This window comes from Coenobita brevimanus, chromosome 21 (assembly GCF_032717465.1).
Source record: "Coenobita brevimanus isolate Jiangsu-jjx chromosome 21, ASM3271746v2, whole genome shotgun sequence".
In the NCBI taxonomy this organism is placed as follows: Eukaryota; Metazoa; Arthropoda; class Malacostraca; order Decapoda; family Coenobitidae; genus Coenobita; species Coenobita brevimanus.
In genome coordinates, this window is record NC_136974.1 from 75,896 (window position 1) to 103,761 (window position 27,866).

General features: G+C 41.5%; 1 protein-coding gene across 1 annotated transcript in view; it reads right to left on the reverse strand.

The window, feature by feature from the left end:
• The window catches only part of LOC145392044 (uncharacterized), a 32,491-nt gene extending 5,817 nt beyond the window's left edge, over positions 1 to 26,674 (reverse strand). The window contains exons 1-4 of the mRNA XM_080266501.1: positions 26,553 to 26,674; positions 13,406 to 14,132; positions 5,504 to 5,591; positions 4,167 to 4,268 (exon numbers count right to left, since the gene is read on the reverse strand). Coding sequence (XP_080122627.1) covers positions 4,167 to 4,268; positions 5,504 to 5,591; positions 13,406 to 14,132; positions 26,553 to 26,640 — 1,005 coding nt within the window. The 5' untranslated portion in view covers positions 26,641 to 26,674. The remainder of the gene's footprint in view (positions 1 to 4,166; positions 4,269 to 5,503; positions 5,592 to 13,405; positions 14,133 to 26,552) is intronic.
• Positions 26,675 to 27,866: the final 1,192 nt, after the last annotated feature.

A 27,866-nucleotide genomic window follows, 5' to 3' on the forward strand; every position in this document is an offset into this window, starting at 1 on the left:
ACGTGTGTGTGTGTGTGTGTGTGTGTGTGTGTGTGTGTGTGTGTGTGTGTGTGTGTGTGTGTGTGTGTGTGTGTGTGTGTGTGTGTGTGTGTGTGTGTGTGTGTGTGTGTGTGTGTGTGTGTGTGTGTGTGTGTGTGGGTGTGGGTGTGGGTGTGTGTGGGTGTGTGTGTGTGTGTGTGTGTGTGTGTGTGTGTGTGTGTGTGTGTGTGTGTGTGTGTGTGTGTTTTAGAGTTGATAACGAAGACTGCACTAACAAAATGACACGATGTATCACCACCACACACCATCACACACCACCACCCACCACACACCATCACACACCACCACACACCATAAAGCACCATCACGCAACACAGAACACCACTACGCACCACAGAGGACTACCACACAACCCCACACATCACCATATACTACATCACACCACAAACCATTACACATCGTCATGCATCACCATCACACATTGCCATACACCTCTACACACCATTATACACCATCACACATCGCCGCACACCACTTCACACCACCACATACCACCTCACATTACCACACACCAGATCCCACTTCACACCACCACACACCACCACCCTTTCTCTCACCGTAAACCACTTAGATTATTAAAACAATGATTAGGTGACGTGTATAGTGATATTTAATAAGCGTATTCTTTGATCTCACAGCCCTGTAGCCAATCCTGTTTTACGTAAGTTCCACGTGGGATATCATCTTCTGAGCAGAGACCCGTAGTACATCATGAATGTTCTTTAAATGAACATAAAAAGTGCAGTAATTTATTCGAAGTCAGTCATGTTTGGCGCCATGGCTACTTCATGATGCACGATAGTTATTGCAGCCACGTATTTCCCCCGCGTCGCTTGAGTTACTCAGAAATATCACGTTAATTAATAAAAATGCAAATGTGAACTGATACAGATCGGTTTTTGATATTTAAATTGTTGATAGCTGTATTAAAAATGCAAAATAATTCAGGAACTAAGTGTCGCTGGAAACGGAAGTATACCTGGCTTGTAGATGAGATGGTTTTGTGTACCTGAAGTGTTTTCGACAAATTTCCTCATTTGAAATTTCTAGGGTGAAGTCAGCCCTTCCTGCACTGATTTTACTCAGAAGAAGATGCATAATAATATGCGTGGTGCATAATCATGCTGTCAGAGTGTGATTAAAGGATTGAATAACAACTTGTGGTGTGACGTACCAAATTCAAGACGGCCACATCCCGCCATTTTGCAAGCTGATTTTGACGGGAGGCTGTGACGAAAAACGAACTCAGGACTTTTTCCCCTAGTATGCGTGTGAGTACGTGTGATGGCAATTTGGAAAAAATAGTTAGACTACTTTTGACACGCGAAAGAAGGCATAATGGAAGAAATGTGGTGCAATCGCAATGTTAAAAGTCATTCTTTGTCCTTTTAAAGTGAAGCAGGGCTTCGATTTTAGGGTAAAATACCCCAAACTAGAGTAATCAGACCCTTTCTAGGGAACTGTTTAGGGTAACGCATAACGATGGATAATTTTAGGGTAATTTTTAGCCAAAATGCACACAAGAAAACTGTGTCACAATCAGTCGAAAATTAAGAACATTACGCAAACCTATTATAGAAATGAACACAAAACTCTGAAGCTTCAAACTGAGCACCACATTTAGTTCCGAAACGGTTGGGCCGCGTTGGTTCAGATGTGTGTTCTGATGAATCCAGAAATTGGTTTCTAATGGAAATAGATAAAACAGAGAAACTTGTTTACTATTCCTTTATTAATTTTTGTTTTCTTTAAATATATGGAGTTATTTACCTACTTCATCCAATTTGACTTCTTATATAAAGTTTATTTTTTATTTCTTTACGTATATAATCGAAGTCGTGTTGTTATTTAGGGTAAAACATAGGAATTTAAGGTAAAACTGACTAGACTCCAGGGCAAGATGAGCTGAGCCTATGGAAGCCCTGAAATGAAGACCTTCCGGGCAGGGCATCAGTGGAAATCATGCCGTGGAGGTTGGGGTATGCTGCGATGAATACCCACCCGTGTGGACCTTAATTACAGTGACTGATATCGTCTTTAAGTTCTGTAATCTACGTATATGTTACCAGGGACCTGTGAAAGGAATATGGTGACATGCGGAGTGTGATGAATGCGTTAGAACGTAACTGAAGATACAAGTACTAGGTTACAGGACTGGGTAGCACCGCACACCACACCTTCATGCAAGGTAAATGACTGGATGGTTTTTTAAAGTGCGCCTAGCGGTACATGTTGACACAGTAACACAGTGGTGCATCATTGATATTGCAAAGGCTTTTTAGACGAGGCTTACCAAATTATGTAAACAGTGAGTAGTTTACGAAATTACTGAACTATGCCGAGAAACTGTGTTCTTGTGGGTTTAGAAGCTCCCTAGCGCCTTTTCCGAAACGATTTAATTTGTGTATTACGGGTTATTATGTTAGTATTTTTTTATATAGACCTAGTGTACATAAATGAGTAAGACATTATATTACCGTACCAGATACAGAAATAACCTTGCAAGGAAGAGATGCTAGGAAACCTTCTTAACATATACATCTTGAGATTGAAGGTCAGTAGGAATTTGTGCCTTATTGTAGTAGTGTTGTAGCAATTTTTTGTTATTTTGCGCTTGAGATAAATATTTTTGTTTGGCGACTTTCAAAACACCTCTTAGGAGCACGTTTAATGACGATTTGGCAGTCGTGTGGTAGTGGTTCTTTAGTTTACGGAAGATAAACAGAGGAAGAAAAAATAAATCCACTGAAATACAAGTCCAAATATAGCTGCTGCTACTTTTTATCTGCGGACCTTCTCCTGGACCCCAGCTCGTGGTGTATCTCCGCGATCTATGTACTGTGAGGTAGGGCGACCATTTCTCACTGCCGCACCGCCCAGTTTCTCCACCTCGGCAGGATATCATGGCTTGTATTTCGTCGGTTTAGGAGGCTTAATAACACCCCTTCCACACCAGAGCTTCAGTACTCCGTTGTATGGTAATTATGCAATCCGTGTTGATATTGCAAAAGGCATAGTGTATAATTGTGAGGTGGAATTTGCAGAATGAATAACCAAGGCAGAGATTTTGGTAAGCTTTCTAGCCCTACGAGAATTTGGTCCCATGTCTACTTAAAGTTTAGCAGGTCGTCCCTTTCTTAAAATTTTCAGTGTTCTTCATAAAACATCCACTGTAAATCACAGTCTAAGTCCTACACAAGTAACAACCAGTTTCAGAACATTAGGAAGTCACTGGCTAGCAAAGGCCGCGTAAATTTTTCACGGCACGTAATTGTCTACTGCGTTACCTCTGGCCGATTTTGGTAATGCCACCAAAGGGTAGGCCAGCAGTAGGTGTGGGTAATACCTAGAGACTTTGTTGCACACACACACACACACACACACAGGCTGAAGTGCGAACGAGCTACAATAAGTGAAGCCCTTCATGGCATTGGTTATTATCACTAAGAATAAAATGACAACAAAACTTTATGTTGCACTTTTCACTGAAGTTGAATTGCCTATTCTTAACATGTGAGAACTGACATGAAATATTTAAAACCATATGATTTATATAAAGTTAACTTAACTTATTCTTTGATCTCACAGCTTATATTCGTTCCCCAGTCCTGTCTAACCTAGTTCCTAGTGTCTTTTGTGCTATAAAATTGCTACAAGATTCTCTTAGGTAAGGCAGCTCTTATCAGTGGGAAAAGTCCACAGACCCGTCCAGCTCGAAAAGCGTCCCCCAAGTTGAATAAGTCTTCCTATGATAGCAAGGACAGTGTAAACAAAACGCCATTTAATATTCCATTCACGCCCTTTAAATGTGGAGTGTGTGTGTGTGTGTGTGTGTGTGTGTGTGTGTGTGTGTGTGTGTGTGTGTGTGTGTGTGTGTGTGTGTGTGTGTGTGTGTGTGTGTACTTACGTGTTGGTTCTAGGTGTTAGATAATCTCAGTTTTCTCAGATAACCCGTAAATGTAACTATATATCGACATTTTGTATATAATTTCTTAATGTGTGAAATGTATACGCTAACCTTGAATAGTGGTAACTACCTCGTTGACACAATAACTACAGTACATATAAAATCCTTAATATGTAGTGGAGTAGGGCGGATTAATGTACAGGTAGGCTGGGATACTTACATGTAGGTGTCTGTTGTAGGTGACGGAGAATCGCTCGTCATTGGTGTAGGTCTGGCGGCCTACGGTGATCAGGTGGTGGTCACGTAGCCGGATCCACGACACCTACGATACACACACCATTAATAAGCACATAGTCAGTAGGTCCTTTACACTCGTCACACTATCATGTCCTACCGGTAGTGACAGTTTGTTTTACGTATCAACTAATCAAGCAGGTTGGAATCTTGCATCATCACAATACTCGTTTTTCTCGAACGTGGCCTAAAATTGCCACCTCTCTATCTTGAATGTTGAGCTATGACTAGAGATTAACACTAGAAAATGATGGCTGTCAAGAAGAAGTGCCATGGGAAGGATGTAGAGCCTTAATATTGCCCTATGCTGCCACTGAGCAACGTGAAATAAGCTGCAGAAAGACGAAAATCTGAGTCTAAGTAACACACTCGAGTTTTTACCAACTTGTAATGGTATTGCCTATATGCAGTGTACACAGTAATAACACTAGCTGTCTTCATTAATGGTTCTTTATGAAACTAGTAAGTGATAATAGAACCAGAACAATACGGTATACTGTATATCTGTTAATGACACCCAAGGGTGCAAGACCAATTACATAATGGGTCACAGCAAAGACCTACTGCATCGATTTTTTAGGTATTTTGATTATTTCCCTTTTCTCGGTAACAGTTGTAAGCTAATATCCTTTACGTTATTCACATCCGACCTTTAGTTATTAAGATAATCACCATCTTAGCTATATTCACATTCTCTTAAGACGAGGTTCTAATATTTTCCTGAAACGCATAATATACCTCATTCTTACCACAAAGTTAAAATATTTTTTGATGATAAGCAAGATAAAAAGCCTAAGAAAGTATATTTGATGCCCATTAATAGTTACATAGGGCCTGATTAACAATGACAAATATTAAGTTCCTCTCTGTACTTTCCCCACTCCCTCCATACTGATACACCCTCACCCTACACCCCGACTCACCCCTCCCCCACGCCCAACACTCATCCTCTCGTGGCCATACTTATTCCAGCTGCGGTTATTACAGTACCAACCTATTCATCTCCCATCATCATTCCTTTCTTTACGTCCACCATTTCGTCCGCCCACACACACTCCTTGCTTGTCGATCTTTCTTTCCCTTCCCTTAACTTTTTCACCAATCCTAGTTCCACAAAATCCTTTCTACACTTTCACCATTTCACCTGACATTCTCTCACTCCCTCCCCCCTCTTCTAACACAGCTCACCAGTCTCTCCCTGTAAACCTCCTCCTTCCCTCTCTCTCTCTCCCAGCCAACCTTCGTCCCTCCCTCCTCACTCACCATCTCATGATCTGCCCTGTTGAGTATGACGCAGGGTATTTTGGCTGTGGTGCCTGACTGGGCCTCCACCACACTGCCGTTCAAACCCCTGCAACACAACACAGTATATTTTCAATGTATGCTGTTAATACGTACACATTATGCTGATATACTTACACTTTATACCCAAACACTGATACTTTTTATATTAACACATAAGGTTATACTTACACCTAATACCCAGACACTGACACGGTATATTAACAGATACGGTTATGCTTACACATTATTATCCTTATATTTTGCGCCTTATATATACACATTAGGGTATGTATTACACTCACATTATAGATATACGCTGTGTGGTTATACTTACACGTTATATGTTACAGTTAGAGAATTACGCAAAACCCATCGCTGAGGGCGTCTCTCTCTCTCTCTCTCTCTCTCTCTCTCTCTCTCTCTCTCTCTCTCTCTCTCTCTCTCTCTCTCTCTCTCTCTCTCTCTCTCTCTCTCTCTCTCTCTCTCTCCAGACGATAAATTCAGTTTAGGAGAGACATTGAACTTCAGGAATTAGATATAGCCTTCATTATACCCTTAAGAATGAGAGACTGTCCAAAAATGAAAATAATCGTCAGAAGCAGGAGTGAAATTAAAATGTTTTCGTACTGAACAGGTAAAAAGCTTTCCAAAAATTTAATGAACACGTCTTGGAGAAACTCAAAACATCCTTGAAAGACATTAGGCTAGTACTGATTAAGACGGGCCATTTCTTTGCGTCTAAATAACCTGCAGACAGAACTAGGAAGATGTTAACTCCTTCAGCCCGAGGACGTGTAGTTTCCAGACGATTTTATCCAGCTAAGGAGACAGCTCAGGAGTTAATCGATTTTTTTCCTAATTTCATCACCACCAGTCGCCTTTCTTACGCTGAATAAAATCATCTGGTTGTGGTGAGAATTGAAAAGTCCGTCATCGTACTGAAAGGATTAAAATGACTCCCTGTTGCGGTACCGACCATTCCTGTACGGAAGTGATAAACAGTCTTCGCTATTCTTTTAGGGTGTCTTCTAAGTGACGGAAGAAGCTTCGTAGTGTATTTTCTTAAGCGATTCAGTTTGCATGCTACCCTTTAATAGCCTCTTCTTTTTTAATGGTGCGAATTATGTCGACATTAAAACAATATAATAGCATACAAGATAATGCTGAGGTGTAATAAATCTTGACATAGCTCCATTTATTATTATTATTATTATTATTACTAACCCTTACCCTGCCCTAGGTTGGGAAAGGAGGTCCGGATGATGATGATGATTATGATGATGATGATGATGATGATTAGTAGTAGTAGTAGTAGTAGTAGTAGTAGCACCAGCAGCAGTAGTGGTAGTAGTATTTATTATTATTATTATTATTATTATTATTATTATTATTATTATTATTACTGAGAAACAACATTTTGCATTTTCTCAGCCGTTGTTTCATTGTTGCTGTTGCTGTAAATAATGAACAAGTTGATTATCTGACAAAATTCATTAGCACCGATAGCTGTTTATACACAAAATGAAAGCACACTAAATCCTGAAAATGTGTTGCTTGATTAATAATTATGCAAATATCAGACTCGTTCGCCTTTTTCATTGTAAAAGTTTGAAATTATTTGGAATACATTTGTTCACATAGAGACAGAAAGGGCCAGTCATCGCACACTGCTGACATGAACGCTCAGATTATAGCTATATAATACATACACATTTTTACCGAAACCGTCCATCACCCAGATTAACTGCAGTGATCAATTTCAGACAGGAACCTGTAACCTCATCGTCCCAGGATTAATTTTTATGTTTAACTCCTATTTCCAGACGATTTTATTAAGCTTAGGAGAGACTTTACTAATTTGAGGGGTTAAATATAGCCTTCATTCACCCCATCAGTACGCGAGGGCTTTCCAAACTTTAAAAACTGTCCAAGGGTAGCATGAATAAAATAGGAAAGATGTTATTCTAGGGAGGAGTGTGTGAGTCCCTTGTTAGGCAGCAGACGTGTGATGAGAGTTATACTGTTTATCATTGTTTTTTGTTGTGCTACAGTTGATTTATGGTAAGGGTGTCAACTGGTAATAAAAAATGAATTGATAGATAAATAAAATATGGTGGGACGTGAAAGTAGAAAGAGCAATGGACGACGTGAAGTGAGGGCAAGAAAGGAAGATAAACAAGAGGAATGTAGCTATTAAGGGCAAGAAATGTTTTTGATTTATAAGTTAGGTCAGAGAGCGAATAAATAAAAAATGTGGGGCAAATCAGTGTAAGTGTCTGAAGCAGGTCAGTGTCTTAACCTGGTCAGTGCGGTGACCTCTTTTATTCATTCTACCTCCAGTCGAATTTATTTATATTAAGGCCCCTGATGTTGAAGGGATTAATGAACTCCTTATCAGACATCTCAGGTTTGTAGTCTCCCTTTATAGTAAATTTGTCTAAACGTGGTAGGAATTTAAAAAAAAAAAATGCGTCCTCGGGCTGAAGAGGTGGAATGAAATGCAGAATAATGTAAGGGGCGAAACTGGAGTAGAGTTGACGAATGGAGAAGACGTAAAGGACAACTGGAAAGATTATATTAAAGAACAGATAAACGGGAATGATACAGTAAGGTAGTGATGAACATAAATCCGTTGTTTGGTGTTCAAGCAGGTGCCTTATATTTTCAGCACCAGAAGTTAAGAATATTAGATTGAATAATAGGAAGTCAGCAGATGTCGATAAGGTGCAGGATATGCAAGAATGGTCAAGTGGAGAGAGTGCAGTGAAGTGGTTATGAGATACGTGTTTTAAAGCCTGAATCAGTGGAGCTTTACCAGTGGTATGTGAGATGGCTGTAATTCCACCCCTGTATATAAGTAAAGGTGATTGAGGTGAGTGAATGTCGCGTCACAAATTGCCGAGTATTGCGGGAGAGGAACAGTATATGGAAAGATGGTGATAAATCTGTAAGGTGAGAGGGGTGGCGTAGTATCTAGTGCGTGATGAAAAGGGTTGTGTATGTAGTGTTTGGGAGATGTGTGGATCAAGTGTCATGCACCTGGAGTAGTGTAAGCGCTTTGGTGCAGAAAAGAGATGTATATGAATAAAGGTAATTGGAAAACGGAGTGATCCCAGGAAGTTCAGTGGTGTGTGTGTGGTTCAGTGGTGTGTGTGTGTGTGTGTGTGTGTGTGTGTGTGTGTGTGTGTGTGTGTGTGTGTGTTTATATAGTACCTTCTTTAATCCCCCCTATTACCCTCCTGAACATATTCGGTACCGGTAAACCACCCATCTCTTCATATCACACTCTTCCTTTCATTGTCCACCTGTTCCCCCAAACCTTCACTTCTTTCTCTAGCTACGTCCAGCAACGCTCTGCCCGTCTCTCTATCCTCAGCCTATAATGGGGAGAGACTTTTTTTTTTTTTTTTTTTCAATGTGGAAAACAGTAACATTGCCTACTTGTGATACCACTTTACAAAACTTAGGAAACAGCCCAGTGATGATATTTTCCGCTCCTCTTTATCATGTTAAAAATGATATTGTAATTATAATTCATATAGCGACCACCAACATCAACGCCTCATTGTGTACTGTTAGCTGGTAAATTAACTGGTTTTATTTTTTTTTTTTTTTCAGGCGAGTGTCGTGCTTGTGTGTAGGAAGGTGTTGTTACTTGTGTGTTGGTGGATTGTCTTGCCCACACATATGCCAACACCACAGTATCTTCTCCTTCCATCCACTACATATTATACACACCCATAGAACAGCTCGTCGTAGTCCACAGTAACTTGTAAAAGGTAAGAATATTCGTACCTGTACCTGGTTTTTGGATCCCAGCAGCTCGTGAATTATGGTAGCAGTAATTGCATTATTCCGTGGTTGTTTGATGTGTTTTTGTTGGGTTTCGTGTAGTGGTAATTACTGGGCAGTCACGTCATGCCACAGGCTCACAGAGATTGGTAGGGGGGGGACAGGCTGTGAGTAGGGTGGGTAGGGCAGCCTGTGTACGTACGTTGAATGGTAAGAATTAATTTTATACGTACTCCTCAGAACATTCGTGACCAGTCGGCCGAGCATGTGTAATATTTCTGGCATCAAACTTTCTTAACAGTTACATTTAGTCTTCTAGAACAACTTGTACCAGTTGAAGGGTAAGGAGAGTTTCTGTGTGACATCCTGAACACCATATTCGCGTCAGCACAGCAGGTCGTCTAACGCCTCTTCCTTACCAATTTACTTTTGTATATTGTACGCCTGTCTCAACGTCACTGATGTTAAATACAGACTATTTCAGTATTTCAGAGTTATATGTAAGGAAAAAAGTAAGGTGTAATATGTAAAACAAATCGCTCAAGAATGGGTGCTAGAAAGCTCCCTAGACCCTTAAAAATTAACTGAGCAATTAGCCAGTCACTTCTTAATTTTCTAATATCACAGTTTACTTCTATACGACACTGAAGTAACGTTTTTCTTCTTTCTTTCTTTCTGTCAGATTTGAAGGGATTGATCGTAACCACTTCACTCTGATGGCTTATTTTATGTTACTGCAATCACCAATCCATACCATTCAGCTTCAGAGGAAGTTCTCGAAGTGAAGGAATTAAATACTGCATTCATTCACCCATTCTCTGCTAGGGGTATGTCCTAAGTTGAGTAGTCATATGACGGTAGCACGAATAAAACAACCTCATCGGATTGAAAGGGTCAGGAAAGTGCAGACCTTCCAGTATTCCATGATTTTTTTGACACGGTATTAGGGCCAGCGTTACTACTTTCCCATCCGCGTTCATCCTGTCCATTCTTTCTGCCTAGGCTACATCCATCATTTTCTGCCGCCTCCCTTAACAAGAGAATTCTACCCCAAATTTCCCCACCGCCAGTGACGCCCCACATAGCCCACAACCGTATTCACAGGGGTCCTCAACCTACCCTTCCTCACCACCCAGTCCATGCTACACACTTTTTTCTGTCCACCTCGCTTTTTCTTTTCTTTTCTTTTTTCACGCCGAACATTCAGTTCTTCACTAACCATAGGAACAATCAGACTGCAGTTTTGCACATGGCATCAGACTTTGATTTCAAAACCTGATGCTACATTAATATTTTATACTGAGTGATTTCTTTGATGGTCATACTGTATCACTTTGATTTTTTTCCTTATGTCCAAAAGTTCGTATCTCGAAAGCTATTGCAGCAGTAGTAATGATTTTTGGTACAGGCCTTAAAACAAGGATAACCTAACACTATCTGTCGCTAAGCAAAAGACCTGAAACGATTTAATTAAGTTGGATCTGAATGATTCTGGACTGGCGTGGAATGACCAAATTGGTTCTAACAACTGTACCACGTTAGCTGTGACCTGGTGTGCATGGTCCCAGCTTGACCTGTTTAAACCGGAATGAATATAAATACCCTGCAGGGACCTGAGGCAGCTTAAATGTATGAATGGGCCAATTTGTTGGTAACTGGGTCAGGAAGGAAGATAATGGGCCATTTCTACTGTTATATTACTCATGGCTATGACGGCTTAGGGTTATGCCAGCTGGCAGTTAACGGTGACAGGCGGTTTTGCTGGCACGACATGGGTATCGTAGCCGATGTGGTCGATACGGGTGTTTGTTGATTCAGTGCTGGTGTGTTGATGCTAAAGGAACAAAAGTTGTATTGAAGTTCTCAACTCCTTCAGTCCAGCGGTGCATCTGTTTGTGTATTCACACTGCCACCAAACTGTTTTATTCAGATTGAGACCTTCTGAGCGAGAGAGGTTTGATGCCGCGTCTGAGATCCCTTCAATACGAAAGAGCTTTCCTAAATTATCTGAAAACGTCTGGGGGAAACAGGAGTTAAAAAAAAATGTACGTCATCATAATGGAAGGGTTAAAACTGATACCTGCATCACCAGACATGACACCCCTGGACAGCAAGGATAACAGTCAGCTACTTTGCCACGGTTCTACCACCAAAGTCAGATAGAACACTTGTATGAGGGAAGCAGTGGTAGTCAGGATGATGGGTAAGAGGATACGCAGGTAGTAGGGCGGCTGGGGGACACAGGTAATTGGTTCAGGAGGTAGGTAGCAAAGTATTTGAACAGGGGGAAGGTAGGATAGGTAGGGAGAGAAAAAGCAGGGGTAGGAGGTGGGTAGGTTGGGTGGTGATGGACAAGGCAGGAGTAGAAGGTAGGTGGTATGGGTAGTGAGGTACCAGGCAGGTGTAGAAGGTGGAGAGGATAGGTAATGAAGTGACGAATCTGGGCCGGGAAACTTAATAAGCCAGTCCCTTTAACACCTCATTGACTCTGGCCTCACTGGCATTGACACTAATGTTAGACACTGGCACTAACGTCAGAAACACTAACTCCACGTCACTGTTGCCAACACTGACAGTGACACTAACGCCACTACTACTGACCCGAACGGCACTGACATTGACCTCGCTGACACTGACATTACACTGATTGTTAGTGATTTCACTGACTCTGGCATCTCAGAGGCTGACATTGATACTAACTACAGTAACACGGGCACTTCCCTCATTCAATGACACTGAAACGGACACTGATATACTTTTGGAGAGGAGAGAGAAAGAAGGAAGGAGGGAGAGGAGAAGAAGGGAGAGGAGGAGGAGGGTTGTGGGGGTCGTAAAGAGGAGGGGCGGGCCTAATGGAAATGAGGATGAGAGAAGAATTGGCCATTGGCAGAGATAGAGGAGGGAGGAATGAGGAGGAAGAGATCTTTTAAGGAGAGAGAGAGAGAGAGAGAGAGAACTACTAGAGTGAAAGGTGGGGAGGAGGTAGAGAGGTGAGGGGTGTCAAGTGGGGATCTTTGACGAACTAGTAGAAGAAAAAAAAGAGGAGGATGTCTAGGAAGAAAGAATCCCCTTCAGTACAACTATACCCATTTTTAGTGTATTATTGCTTCCTACAGACGATTTTATTCATGTAATGAGATATTTTTTGAACTTGATGAATTAGATTTCCTTTCATAAATATAGGCCGTTCCTGAGTTAAATAAAATCGCTTGAGAAAAAGAGAGACGTCACTATATTAAAAGTTAATAAAAGAGGAGGTAGAACGGAGAGTTATTTTTATGAACGAAAAAATGAATGTGAGAGAAAGAAGAAATTTCATCTAAAGTTAAAAAAAAAAAATCTGAAAAGCGAAGGTAAAAGGATGTTAAGGAAGAGCAGGGATGTTTGTAGAGCGTGTAAGTCACCTTCATTTCGCAGGCATAATCGTTAGCCGCAGCCGCCGTCTGGTATTACTGTCTCTCGGCAAAATGAGCCCTTGTATTCCTGTGTCGTAATAAGAGGGAATATTGGTCCAGGGTTAGTTCAGACCATTTTAAATGAATTTCGATACTTTCACCTGACTCCAGATACTGTACCTTCCTTCAGACCTACTCAGGTGAAGGTTCTTTCAGGGACAGTTAGGTTAGGTCAGATTAGGTCGTGCTTTCGTCAGTTCAGGTCCACGAGTGGCTTAGTAGACGGTTAGATATTGAGGGATAGACATACAGTATCCAGATGGGTAGATGATGTTTGTGATATAGTAGTTACCTTAGTAAAAACAACTAATGATGCTGATGACATAAAGTTTCTAAAACAGATATATGAAGTAAATAAAACACACACACACACACACACACATACACACGGTGATGATGATGTATGTTATGGGCCCCTGGCTCATAGGAAAGTAAACCCAGTTGACTACAGAATGAAGTTGTCTTTCTCCTGCAAACAACCCCACTTCTTTCAGAAGGTAAGGAGAAGAGTTGAGGGACGTTTGTCTAAACGGGCAGCGGAGCCTCCCGGACATATCGATGTCACCATGTGTAGGCATCCCTCTCCAGCATTAATGATAATGGTGCAAGGTGTAAACAAAGGCTCTAAACTCACTGAAAGACGGCGTTGGTGATCCTGACGGTGGGCTCCTCCTCCCAGGGCCCCACCAGCAGGGACGGGTTCTTCAGTCCCTCAGGGTTCTGTGGGATGGCCGGGTCTCTGGTGGTGGTGTCGTCGTAGTCCTGCCTGGGTTCTGCCGTCCAGGTCCTCGGGGGTTGGAGGTACCCGTGGCCATTCCCTATTAGGTACGTCCCCCTCGCTTTGAGCTCCTCGTAGGCTGATAGTGACGAGGCGTTGTTGAAATCTATCTTGATGGGGCTTGGGATGGGTTGTGGCAGCAGGTGGTGGTGGTGGGTTTTAGGTGGTGATAGAGGGACGGGGAGCTGAAACAACCCGTCTTGGTGATAGTTACCCTTCTTTTGGTAAGGGTCCTCTTCTGTCTTGTAAATGGCTTCCTTCTGATACGTGTCGTCCTCTTCGTACGACCCGTTTTCATCGTAGGAGTCGTCGTGAGTGTAGGGGACATCCTGGGTGTATGGGTCTTTAGGCGTGTGGGGGACTTGTTTGTATAGGTCGTGTTGATAGGGGTGGTTGCTGGGTTCATCCTTAGTGTGTGCAAATTGTTTATATGAATCGTGTTGATAAGGGTAGTGGTCGTCCTTGCTGTGCTGGACTTCTTTATAGGGATGGTGCTGATAGGAGTGGTGGGTGCGGTGGTGGTCGTCGTGGTGGCGGTGGGTGTCGCTCTGGTGTCGTGCCCTGGTCGTCGCCTCCGCTGAGCCTGAAGGGACAAGATAAAGCCAAGATTAATGAACCACACTAATGACACTGCAAGATGTATTGCCTGGCACGGTGAAATACCTTAGAGTAAAAATAGTCTTGTTTACTCTCTCCCCTGGAACAATGCATTCTGGGACTTTGTTGTTGCTGTCGTTGTTGTTGTTGTTACAGAGAATCAAGTATAGAATCCATGTGGAGGGATTAGACGGAACAGTAACCTCTTTAGTATGAGAGATCTTTCCCTAAGCTGAGTAGACTAATCTCTAGGTAGCAATATAAACAAAAGAAGACACCGTTGCACTGAAAAGGTAAAGTTCCATCACGTTCTTAATTTGGTCAAACATAGAGTCTTGCGAGATATAAGACAAACATCAGGTTATTCTCTGAGTACTTGTGAAGGAAATATGCCGTATCAACATGTTCTAATTCCCGGCTGCCAAGAAACTATATACTGATCTTCTTATGGGGGAAAATCTCGTAGTACACCCATAAAGCCATCAAAATTGTAACTCCTGAACGGCTGAGAATTGAGTCCATGTTGATATAGCAATTTTCACTCGCCATCAGCCAAAGAATAGCCTGATCAGTCAAGAGGTGGGTAGTTCTGGGATCTGTGTCGGGTATGCTGATTGCTGTTTATTATTAAGGAGGTTAAAAAGCGAGAACTATTAATTTAACAGCCTTGCTTAGTATGGTTACTTTAGGTGATAGTGTAGTAGTAGTAGTGGTAGCAGTAGTAGCAGTAGTAGTAGTAGTAGTTGTTGTTGTTATTATTATTCTTATTCGTATTATTATTATTATTATTATTATTATTATTATTATTATTATTATTATTATCATTATTATTACGCAACACATGACCAAGGGAACAACTGGAACACAGACCATCCCTAATATGAAACGTTAGTCAGGCCAATATAAAATTATTTGTTTGTCCAGTCTGTGTGGTAGTGATGGGCTGGTGGGTGTGATGGGCTGGTGGGTGTGATGGGCTGGTGGGTGTGATGGGCTGCTGGGTGTGATGGGCTGCTGGGTGTGATGGGCTGCTGGGCTGCTGGGTGTGATGGGCTGCTGGGTGTGATGGGCTGCTGGGTGTGATGGGCTGGCGTGTGAGGTCTGCATGGTCTGATTACAGCCAAATTTTAGGTGTCTTTGATGTCTTCTTACCACCTCTCGCTTGACGAATTACCGTAATTTACTTATTCCACTTTAGTATACTCTTGTATGTTAATTATATCTCTTTAATATCGACGTAGTTTAAATAAATAACATACAAGAGGATATTGAGGTGAACTGCTCAGAATAAATCGCTAAGCAAGAGATGTTACGAAATCTCCAGATCCAGTAAGCATACGATCCTGCGTGTTCAGATCGTCGCAGTGATGAACCATGTTTACTTTCACCTCTGTCTTTGTAAGGTTGTGGTAGGTCCTTCTTTCATCTCTCTCTCTCTCTCTCTCTCTCTCTCTCTCTCCACATTTGTCCTAATTTCCAAGCGGATGGTGCTTTTAGTGGAAAGGATAAATTTGCGCTGCATAATTTCCCCACTTCATCTCTCTCGTTTTCCTTAGGCTTAATTTTCCAGTTTTCATCCTCTTCTCGAATTCCCTGAGTTTCTGTTCCTCAAGATTATCTCACTCATGATTCCCCATTTCGTTTGTGTAGTTGTCAGATATGTACATACTTACATATATATATAACACAGTGATAATAAAGCGACTGTGTTTGTAAGTATCTCTGTCTCATAAATTCCCCATCTCTTAATTTCCCCCACCTCATAACTTTTTGCCATAGTTATAACCAGGCCTATTAGTTTCCCCACGCCATAATTTGTGCTAACTCGTAATTCCTCCCTTCTCGTAATTACCCCACATTATTATTTTCATTACCCCATAATTTCCCGCCTCGCTTAATTGTCTCCATCCCATAATCACCACTTTATAATATTCCCCATTCTTTAGTTTCATCCACCCCATTGTTTTCCTGCCTCATAATATCCCCCACTGCATGTTTTTCCCTCCCCATTTACCAGTCTTTTATCTCATTATTTTCCTACTTCCATTTTCCTCTCTTGGGTCTTCCCCTCTCACTTCCCACTCAGCCCAAGTTAAAGGTGAAGGGTTCTTCCCGCACTCCACCCCTCACCCCACTCTTCTTCACCCCTCTCACCTCATCCCTTTCTTTCACTCTACCCCTTCCACAACTCCACCTCACCTCATTCATAATTCCCTTCACCTCTGGCACCTCACCCCACCCCTTTCCCTACCCCCTAATTCTGTCTTACCTTACCACCCTCACCACACCCTTCACCCCTCACCTCACACCACCCCACTCCACCCCTCTTTTCCTATCCCTCTCTCCACTTTCTCCCCTTACAAATCTGTTTACGGGTCTGATTCAGCTCACATCGTTCAATATCAACTTCTCCGTTGCTGCTGAGCCGACTCCCTGTATTCTATAAAATTCACATTTGCCGACCGAACAGAGACATTATACGCAAACATTTCATACATGAGGTGGTCTGCATGGAACACTCTTGTAGGAAAAGTGGAGCCAAGGCTTCCTGTTTTCTCGTGTGTCTAATTTTTCCTGGATAATTTCTAAATCTCCATGTTTTCTTTGCCCACGTTGTAAAATTCGTCCATCTGCGTAGTGCAGCTAATTGTGTGTGTGTGTGTGTGTGTGTGTGTGTGTGTGTGTGTGTGTGTGTGTGTGTGTGTGTGTGTGTGTGTGTGTGTGTGTGTGTGTGTGTGTGTGTGTGTGTGTGTGTGTGTGTGTGTGTGTGTGTGTGTGTGTGTGTGTGTGTGTGTGTGTGTGTGTGTGTGTGTGTGTGTGTGTGTGTGTGTGTGTGTGTGTGTGTGTGTGTGTGTGTGTGTGTGTGTGTGTGTGTGTGTGTGTGTGTGTGTGTGTGTGTGTGTGTGTGTGTGTGTGTGTGTGTGTGTGTGTGTGTGTGTGTGTGTGTGTGTGTGTGTGTGTGTGTGTGTGTGTGTGTGTGTGTGTGTGTGTGTGTGTGTGTGTGTGTGTGTGTGTGTGTGTGTGTGTGTGTGTGTGTGTGTGTGTGTGTGTGTGTGTGTGTGTGTGTGTGTGTGTGTGTGTGTGTGTGTGTGTGTGTGTGTGTGTGTGTGTGTGTGTGTGTGTGTGTGTGTGTGTGTGTGTGTGTGTGTGTGTGTGTGTGTGTGTGTGTGTGTGTGTGTGTGTGTGTGTGTGTGTGTGTGTGTGTGTGTGTGTGTGTGTGTGTGTGTGTGTGTGTGTGTGTGTGTGTGTGTGTGTGTGTGTGTGTGTGTGTGTGTGTGTGTGTGTGTGTGTGTGTGTGTGTGTGTGTGTGTGTGTGTGTGTGTGTGTGTGTGTGTGTGTGTGTGTGTGTGTGTGTGTGTGTGTGTGTGTGTGTGTGTGTGTGTGTGTGTGTGTGTGTGTGTGTGTGTGTGTGTGTGTGTGTGTGTGTGTGTGTGTGTGTGTGTGTGTGTGTGTGTGTGTGTGTGTGTGTGTGTGTGTGTGTGTGTGTGTGTGTGTGTGTGTGTGTGTGTGTGTGTGTGTGTGTGTGTGTGTGTGTGTGTGTGTGTGTGTGTGTGTGTGTGTGTGTGTGTGTGTGTGTGTGTGTGTGTGTGTGTGTGTGTGTGTGTGTGTGTGTGTGTGTGTGTGTGTGTGTGTGTGTGTGTGTGTGTGTGTGTGTGTGTGTGTGTGTGTGTGTGTGTGTGTGTGTGAGTGTGTGTGTGTGTGTGTGTGTGTGTGTGTGTGTGTGTGTGTGTGTGTGTGTGTGTGTGTGTGTGTGTGTGTGTGTGTGTGTGTGTGTGTGTGTGTGTGTGTGTGTGTGTGTGTGTGTGTGTGTGTGGTGTAAGGGAACGGTTGCAACACATACGCCCACAAAAACTGTTTGTCTTTTCTGTTAGTACTACTGTGGTCACTGATCTGATTTTTTTCTTTCCCATCCCTCCCTCATGACGACGGATACGAAGCACACCCATCTTGCTACACACACACACACACACACACACACACACACACACACACACACACACATTCTTTTCTGTCCTTCGGGATTGCAAGAGTTAAGAGTTGTTCTCAGTCAGTCGTGGGTGCCAATTCTGGAGTAATGTTCTGCCATCTCTTTCTTGCAAGTCAGACAAAGGCAGTGTGTTTAGGCGTCTGCATCTGACATCGATTTTGGTTTGCTTGTTTGTTCCTCATTTAAATGGATAATTCATTGTCGACTGTCATTCTATGGCTTCTTATCGCCTTGGAGACACATACACACATACGTGCATACCTGTACATACACGCATACATACATACATACATACTTACATGCAATTTCTTCATCAGCAGCGTTCATGCATAAAAACCAAACACGTGATATACATGTATTAAAACTGAACTGTAATCCCTAAACGAATACAGAGTAACATATATACCATTTATCGTTTGAGAAATAAATATCGCTTGAGAAATAAATAAAACATCAGAAATTCGAAGCGCTTCGGAGTGAACAAACAGAAATACAATGTTGCATGTAAGAGCACTGAATTCTCTCGGGCACCGTCTAGAATTTCTTGCTCACAGTTGGCTGGAGTTTAGGATTTCTCTCTCTCTCTCTCTCTCTCTCTCTCTCTCTCTCTCTCTCTCTCTCTCTCTCTCTCTCTCTCTCTCTCTCTCTCTCTCTCTTCAATATTCTGGCCTCCCTGCTTCCCCCCTCCCTCCCCCCAACCCCTGCCATACAAGACAACATTTTCCCCGATAATTTCCGCCTGATGGCTCATTATCCCTCCGGCAAATTAACGCTGCCCTTTTCTCTCCCTTTTTTTTTTTTCCAATTTACTCTTTTTTCCCCGCCTTAACCTAATTATTTATGGCTGTCGGATGGTACGAGAATTTTGCCTCCGTTGATTAGCTCATTTGTGTCTTTCAGCTTGTGTAGATATTTTCCTCTCGGCATGTTTATCTCTGTTTGCATTGTTATTGACGCGCCGATATATATCTTTAGCTGCGTGTATCAACCTGCCTCTGTATGGTTTTAGATTTTTGTTATATTTCATTTTGTATATATTTGTCTGTATCTGTCTACAGTGTATTGCCTAAGCCAGGGTGCCTCAGTGGTAGGCTGTTCGTCTCGCTATTTTCGTGTGTCATGAGTTTGTTTCACGAATATTTGAACTGGGTGCTTGTAGTATGACCTTTCGTATATTTGCATATGAACCCTGTCATATCTGACGAAATTTACTTCAGCACTTGGACTTTCATATGCATTGACGTTACCACTGACACCCATTACCGATTCGTTCTTTGCCAGCATTGGGAAGGATGAATTTTGGTTATCATTCTCTCCAAGGAGTATATGCGGTCCTGCAGTAAACCTCACGTACAGATACAGATCTTTATTGCAACGCACAGGACCCCAAAGTTATCCGGGATGACAGATAAAACTGCTTCCGAGTCTATTCCTCAGCTCATCGTCTTCGCCCTCACGCCGCTTCCAGTCGCCCTCCCTCATAAATCCTTCCGCTGTCCAGTATTTTTCTCTTTCGTCTGTTAAACCATTGAATCCTGTTTTTGTGTTTAGTTTATTGTTGCGCCTTCCACTTGTTATTAAACTTGGGAAAGGCCAGTATCCAGGGAGTTTATTGAAGGCCATCTATAGTTTCTCCAGGTTCAAGAGTCCCTCCTTTAGAGAACGAGGCTGCACAGTAGTAGTAATAATGAACTATTAAAAACGTCTTCATATTAAAGGGAGTGACTGCGCTGCCACACTGTGCTAACCTATTACTTTCCTCCGTCATGCATTACCCACTATATATCAGTAAATTATTATCATTATTATTATTATTATTATTATTATTATCATTAGTTAGCCTGCGTTAGTTATCAGCCATTCCTTCCTATACGCTATCGTACCAGCCCACCTTTTTGCCCCCCCTCCCCCATCCTCCGTGACGCGGGTTGAAGGTCGAGAGCTTCTTTTTAAGCGTCGAATTGGCTAAATCAGTTCTGCTGCCTGTCTCCCAGTCTCCTCAGTTAATCCCTTTAGCCAGAGGATGTCAGTTATAATTTATCCCTGTAGAGCTGCCGTAAAAAATATAGACAAATAAATAAATAAAAGGTTGATAGGATGGTTAATGATCTGCAAGCATAAATGTTCACGTATATAGGCGATTTTTTTCTATTTAAGAGACATTTTTCAAACTGAAGGGATTAGATGGAACTTTCATCAACCCATCCAGCACGAGAGACCTTCCTGAAGATAAACAGGATCGTCAAGAAAATGCAAGAAAGAAAAATGACATCAGAAAAAATAAAAGTGACGTCCAGGCGTTGGATGGTTTAATAAATTCATTCTTTTCCCTCCCCAGTTCAAGGATAAGACGGAAAATAAAGTCCTGAGATTGACTGGGTTAAATAAATCTCTCTCTTTTATTTTTTCTCCCCACTGCAAGGATAATAATGACATCCTTTAAATCTCTCTCTCTCTCTCTCTCTCTCTCTCTCTCTCTGCAAAAATAAAACAGAAATGGCGTTCAGGTAGTGGGTGGGAGAAAGAAATCCCTCTTTTTCCTCAGCAGTGCGCCTCATCATGGTGTTTGTCCTGTGTGTGTGTAATCAATACCCAGCCTCGTCTGCCCTCCAGCCATATTCATAAAATTTCCTAAGCTTGAGTTTTGAGTGAGATTCCATGTTACTATTCTTACCTGTACTCACGTAGCTACGAGACACTGAACATCCTAATTACGGTGAGTATTTTAGATTACAGTGAGCACTCTATGATGAGCATTACAGTGTCAGAATGGGAAAAAGAAATTGATCCTTTCTTTAGCATAAGTTAAAGATAAGATTCCTTTCTTTTACTTCCATCTTCTCTCATATAGAAAAAATAAAAAACTAATGAATGATAATAATAAAATACGAACTTTCCTTTGCCGATTTCTTTTCAATTAATTCTTGTTTATTCCGTCAGTCACATAGTTGCCTGAGACTTCACAGCCCAACTATACTCTCTTCATCTTAACCTGGCCCAGATTTTCGTCCTTTCGCTGATTATTTCACGTTTCTCAGTGGTAGAAAACGGCAGTGCTATTACTATCTCCTTCCTATAGCACCTCTTCGTGACTAGCATCATATTCAAGCATAAATCTATTTTCACAGCTCAGTATTCAAGGTGTAGAGATGGTAATTTTAGGCCAAGTTAGAATGAAAATGGTGTAGTGAATATTAAACTTGCCCAATACGCTAATAACAATAATGATAATAATAATAATAATAGTAGTAGTAGTAGTAGTAATTATAATAGTACCAGTATTAGTGGTAGTAGTGGTAGTGGTATTGGTGGTAGTAGTAGTAGTAGTAATAGTAGTAGTAGTAGTAGCAGCAGTAGTGGGTGTTATAGAAATGTGTTGCTCTTAAAATTTGGTTAGGCTCCTTTGTAATCGCAGCCCCTGAAATATTAAAAAAAAAATAAAAGTGGAGATTATTTTTGGAGGAATAATAGAGATGAAACACAAAGAGGAAAGCGATCTTTGGTAATATTTAGCTGCTATGGATTTTCTGTTTCTCGAAAAATTTGGATCCTTATAAATTTTGACTCCTTGAATAAGAGAAAAAAAGAAAAAGAAAAGATATTCAGAAACTTACCCTAATTTTGGGACGAATATTTAAACTGATAAAACACGATAAATTGAGAGTCTTTGATAATTCGTAACCTGTTATGGAAATTTGTTTGAATAATTAATTAGGTTTCTTTATAAATCGGCAAAAATTAATTAGGTTTCTTTATAAACTGGTAAAAATTGATTAGGTTTCTTTATAAATTGGTAAAGATTGATTAGGTTTCTTTATAAATTGGTAGACATTAATTAGGTTTCTTCGTAAATTAGTAAAAATTAATTAGGTTTCTTTATAAATGAGACCAGTGGAATAAAAACAAGACTGGGGAGCCTATTTTTTGACTTGGCCCCCCTCATCATGTTACCTGGAGGCCGGGGGCTTAATTGCAGGTGTTTGCTGACCTGAAAGGAGAGAGAGGGAGAGGGAGAGAAAGAGAGAGAGAATTAATCATAAAGAAGGCAGAAAAATCAAGCAGAATTATTGTAGGCTAATGAGGAACAAATATCATGGAACGCAAAGGCGATGAAAACTTGCAAGAAAAACAAACAGAGCAATAAGTGAGCATGGGTCATGGAAAACCGAAGATAGAAAAGAGAAATCGAGATTGGAAAATAATAAGTGATCATTAGGACGAGAGTGATTGGAAGAAAAAACAAGAGTAAAATTGAAAATGTTTAATTATATATCAGGACAAACAATGACATTTAATAGAAGATAAATAATACGTAAGAAAAAAAAATGCCGTAGTAATAAATGAACTGAACAGGCATTACGATAAAATGGATGGAAAGAAATAACAGGACGGTAATGAAAAAAAGGATAGCGGTGTGAAATTACAAAATCCAGACATTCAAAGCTGTATAGAGAAATTCAGTAAAAAAATGAGAATGGGGAACGATAAGAGATGAAAAGAGCCATTTTGTCTGGTAATGGCGCTGAGATCAAAGGGACGTGTAGCTACGCCGGCAACAAAGACCAGATCATACATTTGTTGGGGTATGATCCTGCTGGTGGCGGGACTGGCTGGCTGGGCATCTCATACATAGACACTACGCCTATATATTGGTTTCATAACTTGCCTTCCCTTTGCATCTGTTTCACCATTCCTCCGTCTACTCCCCCAACTCTCTCCTTCGCCTGCCATCCTTGCCCAACCATATATCCCTTCCCACCCAGCCAATCCTTCCCCTATCCCATACCTAACCGTATCTCTTACCTGACTATTTTTTATCAAATCCCTTTTCACTTTATCTCTATTCCTTTCTCTGCTCTTCCATTTCTTCCTTCCGCCATCCTTCCTTTGCCATCTCCGTCCTCCCCAGGTGTCCCTTCTCACCTTGTTATCCACCTTTTTCCTAGCCCCACCCATCGTGCCACCTATCCTTTGCCAACCAGCCGACCGCCACCGATCGCCAGTGAGCAGGTTTCAGCGCTCTTATCTCTTGTAGTGGAGAGAAAGAGAGAGAGAGAGAGAGAGAGAGAGAGAGAGAGAGAGTCCAAGACAGAGAGAAATAATTGTCTTCCCAAAGTTTGAGCAGTACATACCGGAAAAGTCGAACCTTGTGAAACGAACACTGGTAGAGACTGAGTTTTCATTGTATTTCGCCAGTCGTAAATTTTCTTCAGACGGAACTGGGAAGGTAGTTATTTCTCTCTCGGTACATGTATACAGTTTGGGAAGGATGTGGCTCGTTAAGTCATGATGTTTATAGAGATCATCCCTTCACCAGAAACGAAACACCCCTTCCCCAGTTTTTTCAAACCATGCTACCTTCCTTCCAGACCATGCTACCTTCCTACCAAACCATGCTACCTTCCTACCAAACTATGATACTTTTCTTCCAAACCATGCTGCCTTCCTACCAAACCATGCTGCCTTTCTTCGCCTATCCCCTATCCAACTCTCCCTCCTGCACTACCACCTCTTACTGTACACCGTGTCTCGTGAAAAATATGTCAGAAATCAGGAGGTTAGTCTTGACCTAACTTTAATAGTAACTTCTATCTCAACATGGGGCTTAGTTCTCGACTGTTATTTGGCCACTGTCATACACCGCTGGCCTTGTGGGTGAAAATGGTTTCCCTCATATTTGATCCATAAAGTCATCAGTAACTGTTGCTCAGTAACGGTGGACCTGCGGTGGCTCGATCGGTAGCGTACTTGTCTTACGATGCGTATCTTTTTTGTCTAGGGTTCGGACCAAAATCATGGTGCGCATTTAAAGTGAGTGCTGGTAGTGTGCCCTGTCATGTGCTTGCTTATGGGAAGGGAAAGTGTGGAATTGGAGAAAGAACTAGATAGGAGAGAAAGGAAGTAAGGCAGGGATGGAAGGGAAGGGGATGAGGAAGACTAATATGGAGTAAGGTCGGAAGGAACGAGGAAGAAACAATTAGCCTGATTTAATCTCTGAACCTAATTACGACCTTTCAACCACCCGGCATAATGGCACTAATTGTGAGGCCATTATATTTGCTGTGTCGTGTCCTGCTCTGGCTGCCTCATTAAGATTATTTCACAACACACGAGGCTTGTATATAATAACCATAATTTTTCAGGCCAGCATTTCCACCAGACTGCCGGCCACTGTATTAACCCAAATACTCTGGCAGCTTTACGGTCACCAATATGTATTGCTATTAATAAACACTGCAGGGACAAGGCGGTGGAGTTTATGAGGGAGGCTGGTGTGTGGTGGGAGGGAAGATCGTTGCTGAGTAGGGGCAAAACACCAGGAGGTCCTTTGGTTAGTCAGGCTTGTTGTTTTGGTTAATACTGTCAGGTCCTTGTGACTCAGGTGAATAAAATCGTCTTTGGTTGACGAAAATAAAATACTTAGAGTTTTCCCGGGCATGAGAGGGTTAATGATGACCGTATTTACATTCCCAAGCTTTCTTTACTCAGTTTTTCGTTTTTTATTAAATCATCTGGTGATAGAGTCGCCATCAAAAGTCCTGTCGCCTCTCCCGCTTTTCTGTCTATGCCCTTTGAAAATCACTGTGGAAAATCCGCACCAACAGACACTGATTGATTTATTAGGCCTCAGATCAATGCCGTAAGCGTCGTCTGCAACAAGTCCACCCACACTGATCTGCAAAACCCATGGAGAGATGGGCACGAGAGGCGACAGGACTTTTGATGCCGATGTACAATAGAATAAAAAAGTTGTGACTGTGCGAGGGTCCTACTGCAGTGTATAATTCCTTGACAGACACCGATTCTATACTGCTTTTATTCTAACTTGGCCTAAAATTGCCATTATCCATGTTGACTGCTGATTGTAACAACAGATTGCCACCAGAATACGATGCGAGTCTTGAAGTGCAAGAGGCAGGATGTAGAGCCGTAGCATTGTCTTTTTCTGATCCTAAACTACGTGAAGTAAGCTGCAAAGGGACGAAAATCTTGGCCAAGTTAAAGTAAAAGCAGTATAGTAGTTCGTGTTTTATTATTGCAAAAAAAGAAAGAAGGAACCTAAGGTGGGCACCTATTTAAGTTATCCCTTCGAGAGTTAAATAAAGCCAGATTCAGTATTAACCGTATGCTGCAGATAAAAGAATGGAGGTCATAGGTCGAAGACAGGTTTGGGATAAAAAGGATGACTGTTTCTGAATAAACAAAAGTTCTTCCAGGCTGCTTCATCACCATTTGTATCCACTCCTATTTCCGCTCCACGCCCCCCTCCCTCATGTTTTCCTCGTCTTTAGCCTTGTATCTTGTTTTTCCCTTCCGCGCTTCTCTTACAATTTCTCTTCCCTAAACTTCAGTACCACTCAATTTCACTAAAGATATTACTGGTAATTTTTAACTCACTTTGAAGGATCTCCCCAAGCAAAAATAAACAAGTAAATGAATAAATAAGTAAATAATGATAAGATCCAATCCTTTATTATCTACTTAGAGGTATGGAGACCCAAGGCTTGGTTATGTAGTCCAATACGGTACGCTTTACTTATTGAACATCTGTGAACATCGCTATCGCTGCACATTTCTTGAGTGTACGGTGACGGAGATAACGATAACAGTATTTTCCCCTCTTCTGTCGTTTTGATATGATAAAAATTTACTAAGGGTGGTCCATATATAACGCTGCTCATACACTCCATTTGGTAATTTTCTCGTGTGTCGCAGCGTTACCAGTGTTCACTTTGCGTCCTTTATTCACTGTCTACTCCCACCGCCACAACAACAGTGCCCATACCAGCAGACAGGGCCGTCCCCGTATGACAACATTCCGTCAGGCTAGTTCTAGTGGGGTGCTATTTTTGAACACCCTGCATTTCTGTTCCATAAGCTTTCAATAATGTATGTAGGTCTGTTTGATTTTCGTTTCCGAGATAGGCCTAATAGTTGTTTTGCTGTTTTGCATGGGTTGGCGCATTTCAGATTTTTTTTCATAAATATCGTGACTAAATTTGAGAAACATTGAGTAACACTGCTTTTTCATAATCTTTCCAACGATGTGCATAGATTTGCTGCGAGTTTAATAATTTTCAAAATGACAGTTTTGGTGCTGTGTGTGTGGTATAGGCGTCAGCACCATACCACGTATCCAATTAATGTTCTCACTAGCTTTTTTTCCCCGAATATGAGTTTTTATGATGACTGATTAGTATAAGTAATTTGCTATGTGCATTTTCACTATAATCACTACTACAAAGTTTCAACAGTTCCTATGACCGCAACAACAACAACAACAACAGCAAGAAAAATTACTGCCTCACACAATCATTATTTATTAGCAGCAGCAGCAGCAGCAGCAAGAATCCGATTTTTTTTAATGATAAGTAAGGGATGAAGTAGAGGTAATTGCGGTGGTTATACTGTACTTACCATGTAGCAGAGTGAGGAGGAGCGGCAGAACGAGGACGAGGGGGGTGAGGGTGGGGTGTGTGACTCTGTTCCTGTGTGTTGGCATCATCGCATCTGCATTACACACACCCACACGTTATCATCACTGCTAACACCTTCATCACCCACACACACATTCAGGGCCTCAGCACAGTTCCATTTCCACCGCTTCAGCTGTTCAATTACTGGGTTTTATTTCCACCACTTCAAAGGTTCAATTACAGTTTCATTTCAGTCCCTTCAGATGTTCAATTACTCTTTCACGTCGGTAGTTAAGGGTCACTGTGTCTCACGTTGTCAGTATTAACCACTTCTAATAGGATTGTTTTGTACCCATAATTATCCTACCGTATGTTTCACTGGATTTACGCCCCTCAAACACCAGTATTAGTGAGCTGTTGTATTGCACGGAAGAATGAATGGTATTTTGTGTACCGTTTGAGATTTATTACTGATGGTATGATGTTTTGTAAGAGAAAATTGACCCAATCCCCTGTCCATTACTTTGCTAGCCCTAATATTATTTTCATTAATTTTTTATTTACTGTCCATTACTTCGCTAGCTCTTGTATTATTATCATTATTTATTTATTTATTACGACTGACTCTTTTTGTGGATTCTGTTAATCGGTTAGTATCGGTTACTTATCCTTTCTAATATCCTTTGTAACTATTTCCTCCCAGTACTTATTTCTTCTAAATGTTAATGATTCCCGCGATTTTCCTCCTCTTTAGGTTGTTATGCTCTTGTGGTTTTCATGATTTCCTCACTTTGGTTTGTATTCAATTAATTTATCCTTTTAATTCTTAGAACTTACCAGGAATCCTTCTCGCGCTTTTGTAACTCGTAGAGGTGATTTCTTTTTTTCTTTTTTTTTTTTTTTACGTGTCAATATTATCTGTGTTGTAAATTTTCAATGTTGATTTTCCTTTGATGTATATCTACCTCTCACTATTCTCTTTAAACTGTTATTATCTTTCTGTTAATTTCTTTTATATTACCTCAGTCTTCCACACGTAATTATTGTTATTATTCTCTTGTGTTCATTTTAAACATATTCTTTCTTTTCTCGATAGTCGTGTTCTTGCTCTTGTTAGCGTTCATCGATGTTATTTTGTGCTTCTGTTCTCACCTGGGTCGGTATCACTTGCTGTTATTTTGATTACATGGGTTGATTAAAATATGACTTATCTTCGTGTTTCTCGCCTTGCATTTCATTGGCATCGTCTTTTTGTGTTTTACTTATTCTCTTGTTTCTTTTCTTTTGTGTTTTTCCAGCTGTGTGTTCCAGTGTT